This window comes from Chiloscyllium plagiosum, chromosome 2 (assembly GCF_004010195.1).
Source record: "Chiloscyllium plagiosum isolate BGI_BamShark_2017 chromosome 2, ASM401019v2, whole genome shotgun sequence".
NCBI classification, from domain to species: Eukaryota; Metazoa; Chordata; class Chondrichthyes; order Orectolobiformes; family Hemiscylliidae; genus Chiloscyllium; species Chiloscyllium plagiosum.
This window is the reverse complement of record NC_057711.1, coordinates 61,336,480-61,348,496: the sequence shown is the minus strand read 5'-3', so window position 1 is coordinate 61,348,496 and position 12,017 is coordinate 61,336,480. Positions and strand designations below refer to the sequence as shown.

Genomic DNA, 12,017 nt, shown 5'->3' with positions numbered 1-12,017 from the left:
TGCAGGGGAAGGTGCCGGGAGTGGAGGTTGGGTTGGTGGGGGGCAATAGACCTGACAAGGGAGTCACGGAGGGAGTGGTCTTTTTGGAATGCTGATAGGGGAGGGGAGGGAAATATATCTCTGGTGGTGAGGTCCGTTTGAAGGTGGCGAAAATGACGACGGATGATATGATGTATATGGAGGTTGGTGGGGTGGTAGGTGAGGACCAGTGGGGTTCTGACCTGGTGGTGATTGGAGGGGCGGGGCTCAAGGGCGGAAGAGCGGGAAGTGGAGGAGATGCGGTGGAGAGCATCGTCGATCACGTCTGGGGGGAAATTGCGGTCTTTGAAGAAGGAGGCCGATACAGTCATCGATGTAGCGGAGGAAAAGGTGGGGGTGGTGCCAGTGTAGCTGCGGAAGATGGATTGTTCCACATATCCTACGAAGAGGCAGGCATAGCTGGGGGTCATGCAGGTGCCCATGGCTACTCCTTTGGTTTGGAGGAAGTGGGAGGATTGGAAAGAGAAGTTGTTCAGGGTGAGGGCCAGTTTCTTTTTTCTAACCAATATGCAGCCTAGCATTGTTTCATTATCAGTGTGGGAACATCACATACAGGAAAACCTTCAAAACGTTTCAAAACGGTCACTTTTATTCACCAATAGCAAAAGCAAATGGAAACAAACAGACGCTTCTCAGAACAGAAACAAATTACTTGCCTTTCAAGCAGAAACAATTTTACAGTTAATGAATGATCACTCCACACAGCTCTTATCTACTGGAAGTGGGTGACAATTAAGTCCTATCTGGCTTGTAGAGCTTGAAGCTGCTGCACTCTGTCATGCATAATGTGATGTTCCTGCTGCTTAATTGCTGTTTGTCATATCATTCTCCTCAGAACCTCCTGGCCCTCTCAATATATGCACACTTTATTACGTCCTGTACCTGTAATAAACCAACTACGTTGCAATGTCTACTGCCCAGGCTGCAGTACTAATCTCATCACGAGAAGAAACAATGTGATCTCGCGTAAATGGCATCAATAACAATCTTGGTACATTTGTGAGCAGATCCCTGACAGGGCTCCAGTGACTCCTTGGAAGAAGCCTGTTGCATAGTAATTTATCATAGTTTTCAACTTGACAGCCACTGGAACAGAATGGCCACGCTTTCATGTCACAGATCCCACTCCAGCAGTTGATACAGTTCTGAGCCAGTGTCCCAGGATATCTTCGATCTGAGATCAGACTGCCTCACTTATATGGTCGAAATGGCATCAACAAAAATAGACTCTGGCTCTTCTGTACCTCCTGAGAAAACCTTCAGCTATGATCTCTTCATGTGGAGAGACGTTCAGCAGTCACTGGAAGATGCTGCTGATCCTGGGCTTGATAGCATATCTGTTCCTCATCCATTTCCCTTCGCTTTTGTTTCATTGCAGCAACACCCATGATAACCCCTGATGTGGCTGAATCCATTAGCCACACTTGTACTGAACCTGTGGGGGGTTCTTACAAAATATAGCAAGTGCTTAGTAATGTGAGCAGTCAGCTTTCGCATCACTCATATAGAGAGGCATCGAGGACGCTGACAAGGGCCAAAGAGTGTCTCTACATGGTACTTTGACACAGGGACCGTATTTTGATGAATAGTCGTCATAAAGAAACAGCAGGAATTTGTAAGTGTTGCAGGAATACTGATATCTTTTGTTCCCAGCCTCACATTAGTACATATGACAGCATGTTGAAGAATACTTACAGTTGGTGAGAGGAATCAAATTTGTGTCCTTGTGCAGCTAATTAGGTCTGCTAGCTTTGTACGGTCTGGCCCACAAATATCTCTGTTAAGGTCAACTGTGATTACTTCAGAGATGATGATCTTCAATTGGCAATGGCAAATGACAAGATTAATTCTGAATAGCATTTGATCTCCACACTGTTGGACACTGTATACAATTTCACATTCACTTGCTCTGATTATAGATGACTTCAACATTTTCTCTGCAAGTGTATGATTGATGCAATTACTCCTTAAAGAAACTCCCATCACTCAAAAGTAAATTGTATGTGTTGAGACAGAAGAAAAACCACCGATTCTGCTAACATGATATGGTCGCACACATTTCCCAACTGCAATTCGCATTTAGGCTCAGCCTAGGAATCAGGGGACCTCCCTGAACCGCCATATCCTTTTCTTCATGATACTCCTAGACAGGCAGTACTGAGCTGCTTATTGATCTACTTAAGTTTTTGGAATGTAGGACCACAAACAGTTAGGAAGAGAATTTGAGGATGCTGACCCAGTAAAAGGCATGAAATGGCAATATCGTTCCAAGTCAGAATGGTATGTGTTGTGGAAGGGAACTTGCAGGTGTCAATATTCCCTCATATCTGCTGCTCTTGTCCTTCTTTGAAAGATGGATTTGTAAGGTTTTATCTAAGAAGCATTAGTGAATTAATGCTGTGCATCTTGTATATGATATGTACTGCTGCCACTGTGCCCTTGGTGACAATGCAAGTGAATGTTCAAGGTGGTGAATGGTGTGCCAATCAAACTGGTTGCTTTGTCCTGGATAGTGTCAAGTCTCTTGAGTGTTGCTGGGATTGCAATCATCTAGGCGATTAGAGATTATTCCACTACATTATTGGTTCCTTGAACAGGTATTGAGGAGATAGGAAGTGAGTTACTCCTGGCAGAATTCCTAGCTTCTGATCTGTTATTGTAGCCACAGTACTTATATACTTGGTCTGATTCAATTTCTGGTCAATAGTCATACCTGGGATATTCACAATGAACGGATTCAGTAATGGTAATGTCATTGAAAGTCAAGTGATGATGGTTAGATACTTAGTTGTTGGAGATGTTCATTACCTTGTACTTGTGTAGTGTGTGTTACTCGCTACTTATGAGGCCAAGGCTGTATGATGATTGGGTCTTGTTGCACATGAGCATAGAATGCTTCAATATCTGAGGAGACCTGAATGGTTCTGAACATTGTGCAGGTATTAGTGAAGATCCCTTCTTCTGTCCCTTTGGAGCAGCTGAAGTCAGTTGGGTCTTGTACAGTAAGCTGAGTACCCTCTCCAGTGATGTCCTAGGATTGATTAGTGATTAGATTCCCTGCAGTGTGGAAACAGGCCATTTGGCCCAACAAGTCCATACTCACCCTCCGAAGAGTCACCCACCCAGACCAATTTCTCTCTGACTAATACACCTAATATTATGGGAAATTTAACATGGCCAATTCACCCAACCCGCACATCTTTGGACTGTGGGAGGAAACCGGTGGGAACCCATGCAGACACAGGAGGAATATGCAAACTCAACACAGACAGTCGCCCAAGGCTGGAATCGAACCCGGGTCCCTGGCGCTGTGAGGCAGCAGTGCTAACCACTTAGCCACCATGCTGCAAAGATGATTGACTTCCAGCAACGCCTGTCTATATTCCATTATACCATGTATGACTCTAACCAGCAAAATGGTTTCCTCCAAATTCACACAGAATCCAGTTTTGCTAGGGCTCCCCGATGCCACATTTCATTGAATGCTTCCTTGATGTTGAGGGCAGTCACTCACATCTCACTTCTAGAATTTAGCTTTTGTGAACAAGACTGAGATGAGGTCAGGAGCTAAGTGGCACTGCAGAGCATCTGTGAGAATAGGTTATTCCTTTGCAACTACTGCTTGATAGCACTGTTGATAACATCTTCCATCACTTTACTGACGGGGCAGTAATTGACTGAATTGGATTTATCCTACTTTTTGTGAACAAGGCATACCTGACCAGCTTTTCACATCCCTGGGGAGATGCCAGTGATGTGGTGTTCTGGAACAGTTCTCTGTCTTTATTTCAGATCTCCAGCATTTGAGGTAGCTTGCTTTGATCTTGTTCAGTTGTATTAACTTAATAGGTTTTTAATTTTTAAAAATAACAGATGGGCTGCCTATTTCAGTGCTGATAGTGTACTGAAGGGATAAGTTAGTTAAGACTTAAAACTTTAGCCATATAGTCAGTAATAAACAAGCTAACAAAGTATGTGGGAACTAATAAGACAATTCTCCAAACTGTCAGGGTTTGTAGCTAGCAAATAGTTTTGGTGAGGAACAAACTATGCCTATAAAAATGATGGGAAACAAAGCTAATATGGGACAATGAATATTGATGTGTGGGAATTATAATTCTAATTGTATTATGCATGTTGTAATTTGTAAAAAGCTTCAAGGAGTTCTGTAATTCAGTACAGTGAGTGTTTGACCCCAATGTTTAAGCTTCTCTCCATGCATGCATGAAATAAATGATTGTTAAGTGCTCTCCTGGAGTCCTCTATCAATTTACCAACTACCCCGACAATACTACGAATGCAATCTCTGTATTAAACAAAATTGTCATGTTGATATAATATTTGTTACCCAACGTCAATGTCAGATTTTACACATATGTGAGCATGCAGTAGTCCTGTTTTCCAAATGTAAAATCCAGTCTCTCAATTAATGTTGAATAGAAAGAGGGGAAAAGGAAATACAAATGTTTGAGTCCTTTCCAGTATTAAATCATATCACAGGTAATGTGTACATATCTGTCTTGATTCTATATTCCTTAAAACTCTTAACTAACAAAATATAGGAATTCCAAAGTTGAAATTTTCAACTGACTTTATGTCAATAAGTGTTTAGGAAAGACAGTTCTCTTTTTGTTAAAAAGACTTCTATCATTACCCCGAATTTTAAGTTTAGGCTTTCTTCTTATGACTCTCCCACCAGAGAAGACAGTTTATCTCTGTGTATGTCAATTGCATCATTGTTCAATCTTCTATATTTAAGAAACTACAAGTCCACTTTGCATCATCTGTTCTTAGAACACAATGCTTTCAGTATTTCAAGACACTGAAACAGATTACAATGTCTCAAATTTAAGCGAATGAGATAAACAGTAGGATTGCATGGATACTGAATTTTCCTCAATTGAGCCTTAAATGTGGCTAGGGCAGGTCAACTGGCCTGGGACCCACATTTCCTAAATCTAATTGCAGACAATTTGACAGTGGACAAGTGGATAGCAGGAAGGCAAGTGAGGACATCTTATGGGTAACATGTCTGCAAACCTACCAGCAGGAATTGTATGAATCTGCAATTATTAAAAGCAAAGCTATTCTGACTTTCATTGATTTTGTCAGAATGCAAGACTGAAATATGAAAACAATATTTTAAATTATACTTTATAATGTACATAAATTAATGCATAAGCATTAAATATAAATAAATGTTGACGTGTGCATATATTGTCAGTGTGTGAAGTCAGTGGTACCAATTAAAAATACAGGCAGCTGGTTCCACCACGAGGCAAGCAATATTCAACAATTACAGTCCTATGCAGCTTTAATCCTCCCCATGGAGACAATTATCATAGAGAATGAGGCTGAAAAGGCACCGCTCCCCCTTTAATAAATTGATGAATTCTAAAAATGTAAACCTAAATTTGTTGTTCCATTTCCTTTTCCTATAGCTATCCTTACTTCAGCAATAAAGACAGCTCACCAGTCATTACTCTATTCTGCACATCTAATTAAAATGCCAAGTAATTAACTGAACACATTTTGAGTAGATTTCCTTTAAACTATCCTGAATCAATATCATTCACATTCTGCATTGGAAACTCTAGATACTGTCATCTCAACAAAAAAAGATGCCTTCACAGCAATATTTTTTTATGATGGCTCTTTGGAATGAAATAGAAAAAAATATCAACTTGCATATACTTTACATGTTAAAAAAACATTCCCCGTGGTTAACATGAGAATTATTAAAGAAAATTTAACACAGCCACATAATGAGACATATGGAGAAATTTTTCTGTCCCCCAAGAGGTGGAACGGAACTAAATGGTTCCATCTCAGAAGCCTGGATGGAAGTTTTTTTATATATCAAAAAGGTAGCAGGCCTCCTCCACCGCCACTCCTTCACCACCCAATTCCTGGAGGAAGAACGCCTCATCTTCCGCCTCGGAACACTTCAGCCCCAAGGGCATCAATGCGGACTTCACCAGTTTCCTCATTTCCCCTTCCCCTACCTTACCCCAGTTCCAATCTTCCAGCTCAGCACCAACCTCATGACCTGTCCTACCTGCCAATTTTCCTTCCCACTTATCTGCTCCACCATCCTCTCTGACCTATCTTCTTCATCTCCACCTCCATCCACCTATTGTACTCTTGGCTACCTCCTCTCCATCCCCCTCCCATTTATTTCTCCACCCCAGACCACCTCCCTTAATTCCTGATGAAGGGCTTTTGCCTGAAACGTCAATTTTCCTGCTCCTTGGATGCTGCCTGACCTGCTGTGCTTTTCCAGCACCACTCTAATCTAGACTCTGATCTCCAGCACCTGCAGTCCTCACTTTTGCCTCGGGTTACAGAGAAGGCAGCATTGCTGGCCCCAATGATTATCCCTGCTGAGATTTCCTCTCTGGTGCTTAGTGCCTCAGTTTGCTAACATTTCTTCTCCTCTACCAGTTGAAGGCTTTAGGCTCCTGCCTGACTGTTGAGCAGCAGGCCCACTTATTAGATTGGCAGCTTTCAGGTTCAGTGCATCCTGAATAGAAAGGCATCCCTATTGCAGTCATTTATTGGCCAGAAAACTCAGATTCAATGCTCACTTGCTCCTGTGAATTTCAGTATCAAGCATTTGCATCTAACATCAGGCAGTCTGCCCAACCAGAAAAATTATGCCTACTAGGTCAAGTAATAAAGAGTTAGTCAAATAATAGGTTATATTGAACATCTTGGAAGAGAGTGGTAAAAAGACAGCGAGCTTAAAGAGTGAATTGACAGCTTAGAATCTAGGCAGCTGAAGACATGGACAGACACCAATAATAGAATGATAAAAATTGGGAATATATAAGAGACCAGAGCTGAGGGAGGAAAGAGAGTTGAAGGTAGGGAAGGCAATGGCATGGAGGGATTTAAAACGAAGAATAAGAATTTTGAAATCAAGACTTTATCAGAAAAGGAGTGAAAGTAGTTCAGTTGGTTGGAATGATGGGAGAGCAAGACTTAATGTGAATTAGGTCATGGTTAGCACAGAGGAGTAAAGGTGAAACAAACCACTTTGTCCTTTGCTGAGTCAAACAAAGATACATTTCTTATAGGTCGTTTTGACAGAGATTGATAGAAGCTCTTTTCTTAACTGGGGTTAAAAGTGTTTTATGGGTAAACCTGAAGCACAAAATCAGATGTTCAAATACTATGGTCTGGAAGATATATTTAAAAACACCACTCAATAACATCATTCTCAGGTAGTTTGATATACATGCACCAAAATCTAAATTTTTTTCAGATTGGCAAATCAAATTTGTCTGAAACATGAAAAGTGGAGCAACATCCAGCAGTGTGGAAATTTGTAAATCTAAAGGGAAATGTCAAGGGACAGAATAGTGAAGTGAAAAATACATTGATAGATCAAGTTAATAAGCAAAATCAATCAATCAGTTTAATCTCATCATAAGGGATACTTTGGGAATCATAACTTTGAAATTTCACTTTGAGTTCAAAAGTGACATTTTTGTGTGTGAAACTACACCCCAAAAACTTAAATTAGCTAGTTACATAGGTATGAGGATTTGAGTTGGGTTCAGTAAATTAGATTAAAACATACAATGATGTGAACATAATAGTGATTATTTGAAGAAATATTCCATAATTCTCAACATTGAAAACAAAATGCATTCCACTAAAAATACATAATATCGGTGAGAAAGATTCTTCTGTGACTTACTCGGGAATTAAAGGGCAGTATTACATTCAAAAAGGTTATATTGTTGTGAAGAAAGATAATTAAACCCAGTTGGACTGGGAGAGTTATAGGAACTCAGCAAAAGGGATCAAAAAGCTAACAAAAATAAAAATACAAAACGTGAAAATAAATTTACCAAAACGCAAAAAAATTTTTATAAGTATATAAAATGACAGCATTAGTCATAGGTAAACATTAGTCAGAGAGTAATTGAGATACACAGCATGGAAACAGACCCTTTGGTCCAGTTTGTCCATGCCAACCAGATATCCTAAATAAATCTAATCCTGTTTGCCAGCTGGATCATTAGAGGCAAAAACAGGATAAATTATGTGGAATGTGCCAACAGCAGAGGCATGGAACAAATATTTTTGGACTTGATATTTGTGCCCAGGTTCCAAACCTGCCGTTGGGACAAAATGCAGGCCAAGAATCTGGACATGCCATGGGCAATGGCCCAAGGAATTTTTTGAGGTGCATCCAATAAACAAGCTGTTTCAGAGCCTGTACAAATAAGGATAGTGAATGTACTCCATAACTGGGGCTGTCAACTGGGAACCTTACAGGTCTGGAAGACTGACAGTGTCTCTTGGGGATGTAAATGCTGCCGTTGCAATTGGAAGAATGAGAAGTCATTTATAGATGGAGGCCTCCTCGAAAGACTTTTTAAAAGTTCAGAACTAAAACAATGGCTACAGCTGCCAGGCAGTCCTTGTGGAACACGGACCACATCATAAGAGGCCTGAGGCAGCAGCTGTGTTCCTCTAGCATTCATGGTGATGTGTTGTGAACAACAGTTAAAGAAGCCATTGCTGGCCCTACAGGTGCTAGTCCCAGAGGTAGATGTAGAGAAAGTGAATGAACTGGCTATGATTTTCCATACTTCTGTAGATTCCAGGAGGCCAGAGTAATGTATTCAAGTTTGCTGATGATACAAAGCCAGATGGGAAAGTAAGCTGAGGGCGACATGAAGGACTATATTTTCTTAGTTCCAATTGGGCTGGAACAGAGGTCAGCTAGAACAGAAGGAAAACAAAACTTCCTTGGGATGTCAATACCAGATGTCCTGGCTCTGCTTCTAGGCAGCTCACTTTCCTTAACGGGAGGAGGAGAACAAAGGAATTCACCTGCAGCTATTGTGAAAAAAATGCTACATATTTGTGAGCTTTTAACAATTTCATCTTCCAAAACTTTTCTAATATTGCCAGAGGCTGTCCAGCTACAAGGAGGTGAAGACCATATCGTGGGCAAATCTTAGTAGATGATGGAGTTTAAACAGCCAGGTAGAAGTACCTTTCATAGGTTAAAGAGTTTATCTCTTTGAAGTTCAAGTTGCAGGAGCCCATCACTGATCTGAAGTGAAGGTAGGATGAAGAATTTTGTCAATTTAGAGAGTTGCCACCTGTTTGGAAGTTTATGAGCACTGGAGCAAAACTGTGTGAAATCAGAATCCTCGTCCCAGCAGAAGAGGAAACTGAGAACAGTCAGGAATAGTAGTGGTGTCCCTTTCTCTGGATCAGGAGACCCAGACTCAAATCTCATCCACACCAGAGGCATGTAATAATATCTCTGAATTAAAAGATCTACAAATATGATTGATACATGAATGGGGGAAGGGAATGTTAATAGCCATACGCTAATCTTTATTTTTTCTCTCTACTTTATGATATTACTGTAGGTATTATCATTCATGATAGTTGGCGAAAGCAGTCTGCAGCAAGCCTGACCTCTGACCATCTCTAAAGATGATGAAACATCATCACACCATTTCTCCACTTAGGGTTACACTTTTAGGATGAGACTCAGGGTCACAACCTGGTGAGCACATCACAGACATAGCCCTCCAGTTGATGGTGAATATGACAACCAAGGCTCCTGATTGCTGGACACCAGCAACTTGCTCCTGGAAACTTTCATAGGAAACATTCATAGGAAATAAGGTTGGGAACATCTGGTAGAGATATCAGAAACCATATGCAGCATGTCGCTTTCTCCATGAAAAAACCAGTGACTGCCATGAATAGCAGAATATTCAGTGGTCACCAGATGTGCATTCTGACCTACATTCCATCAGTCTGGTCTTGAGCTATATACAGCGGTGGCCAGATGAGAGGGAGACAAGGCATGTCAATCATCATTTAGACAACCTTTCCTCTCCTAGAATCAAAGAGGTACCATTGTGTACCGAGGAGTATCACGTGTTGCCCAGAGGCATCTTCTCGGGGTGTTCCAAGGATGTACTGCTGGTCCTCCTCCCCTCTGCCAGTGTCCACATTGCCTCCAGTAGGTGGAACTAGGTATAAGTTGCTATGAGAAAAAAATGGAGCGGTGATAAGCTTATGTTGTACACAAAAAAATTCATGCTGAGGCCGGGAGTTCAAGTCCACGCTGAGGGAGGGAGCCCCAGTCCACGCTGAGGTTGGGAGTACAACTGCACACTGAGGCTGGGAGTCCACGCTTTCACCCTGAACATTGCTGATACAGCCCGTGCATGGGAGGTAAAATAAAAAGAAAGAAAAAGTGAAAAGAGAGAGAAAGAAAGGAAAGAAACACACACAACGAACAACCTCCGGCTCAGGAGTTCTGCTCCACTGCTATCTTGAAGAGACAGTCACAATCTATATAAATATATCATACATATCATAAGTATGATCAACCAAATAGTAAAATGAGTTTACAGCTTATCATTAAAGCAGATAATCCAACAGCTAAATTGGATAAGAAAGAAGATTAAGATCTGGATTGAGATTTCCACTCTGGAACTGTGCAATATCAGAAGTCAGAATGCTCCAACATTAACTTGACCGATTGCGATAATACTTACTGCAACTGCCTCCAGAACTTGTTTGACAGCACTTGCAGCATCTTTTTCACTGTAATATCCCTTTTCAACAATCCTACATTGGGAAAATTAAAATTTGTTACAAAAGGCAAAGTAATGAGTGCTTTTATGTCAGTGTTATGGTTTGTATTCACAGAACATAGAACATAAAAAAATACAGCGCAGTACAGGCCCTTTGGCCCTCGATGTTGCGCTGATCCAAGCCCACCTACACTAGCCCACTATCCTTCATATGCCTATCCAATGCCCGTTTAAATGCCCATAAAGAGGGAGAGTCCACCACTGCTACTGGCAGGGCATTCCATGAACTCACGACTCGCTGAGTAAAGAATCTACCCCTAACATATGTCCTATACCTACCACCCCTTAATTTAAAGCTATGCCCCCTTATAATAGCTGACTCCATACTTGGAAAAAGGTTCTCATGGTCAACCCTATCCAAATCCCTAATCATCTTGTACACCTCTATCAAGTCACCCCAAAACCTTCTTTTCTCCAATGAAAACAGCCCCAAGTGCCTCAGCCTTTGCTCAAACAATCTTCCTACCATACCAGGCAACATCCTGGTAAACCTTCTCTGCACCCGTTCCAGTGCCTCCACATCCTTCCTATAGTATGGCGACCAAAACTGCACACAATACTCCAGATGCGGCCGCACCAGAGTCTTATACAACTGTAACATGACCTCAGGACTCCGGAACTCAATTCCTCTATCAATAAAAGCCAGTACGCTATATGCCTTCTTCACTGCACTATTTACCTGGGGGGCGACTTTCAGAGATCTGTGTACATGGACACCAAGATCCCTCTGCTCATCGACACTACCAAGTATCCGACCATTAGCCCAGTACTCCATCTTTTTGTTACTCTTACCAAAGTGAATCACCTCACACTTACCTACATTGAACTCCATTTGCCATCTTTCGGCCCAGCTCTGCAGCTTATCTATATCCTGCTGTAATCTGACACATCCTTCCTCACTGTCAACAACTCCACCGACTTTCATATCATCCGCAAACTTGCTCACCCAACCTTCTAGCCCCTCCTCCAGGTCATTTATAAAAATGACAAACAGCAATGGTCCCAAAACAGATCCTTGCGGAACACCGCTAGTAACTGCACTCCAAGATGAACCTTTACCATCAACTACTACCCTCTGTCTTCTTCCAGCCAGACAACTCCTAATCCAAACCTCCAACTCACCCGCAATGCCATACCTCCGTATTTTCTGCAGTAGCCTACCATGGGGAACCTTATCAAAAACCTTACTAAAATCCATATACACCACATCTACTGCTTTCCCCTCGTCCACCTCCTTAGTCACCTTCTCAAAGAATTCAATAAGGTTTGTGAGGCACGACCTACCCTTCACAAAACCATGCTGACTATCCTTGATCACATTAATCCTATCCA

At 41.5% G+C, this 12,017-nt stretch overlaps 1 protein-coding gene across 5 annotated transcripts in view; it reads right to left on the bottom strand.

The window, feature by feature from the left end:
* The window catches only part of camk4 (calcium/calmodulin-dependent protein kinase IV), a 161,457-nt gene that overhangs the window by 46,492 nt on the left and 102,948 nt on the right, over positions 1–12,017 (bottom strand). For all 5 annotated transcript variants that reach the window (XM_043710559.1, XM_043710549.1, XM_043710532.1 and 2 more), the window contains one exon: positions 10,587–10,659. In XM_043710559.1, coding sequence (XP_043566494.1) covers positions 10,587–10,659 — 73 coding nt within the window. The remainder of the gene's footprint in view (positions 1–10,586; positions 10,660–12,017) is intronic.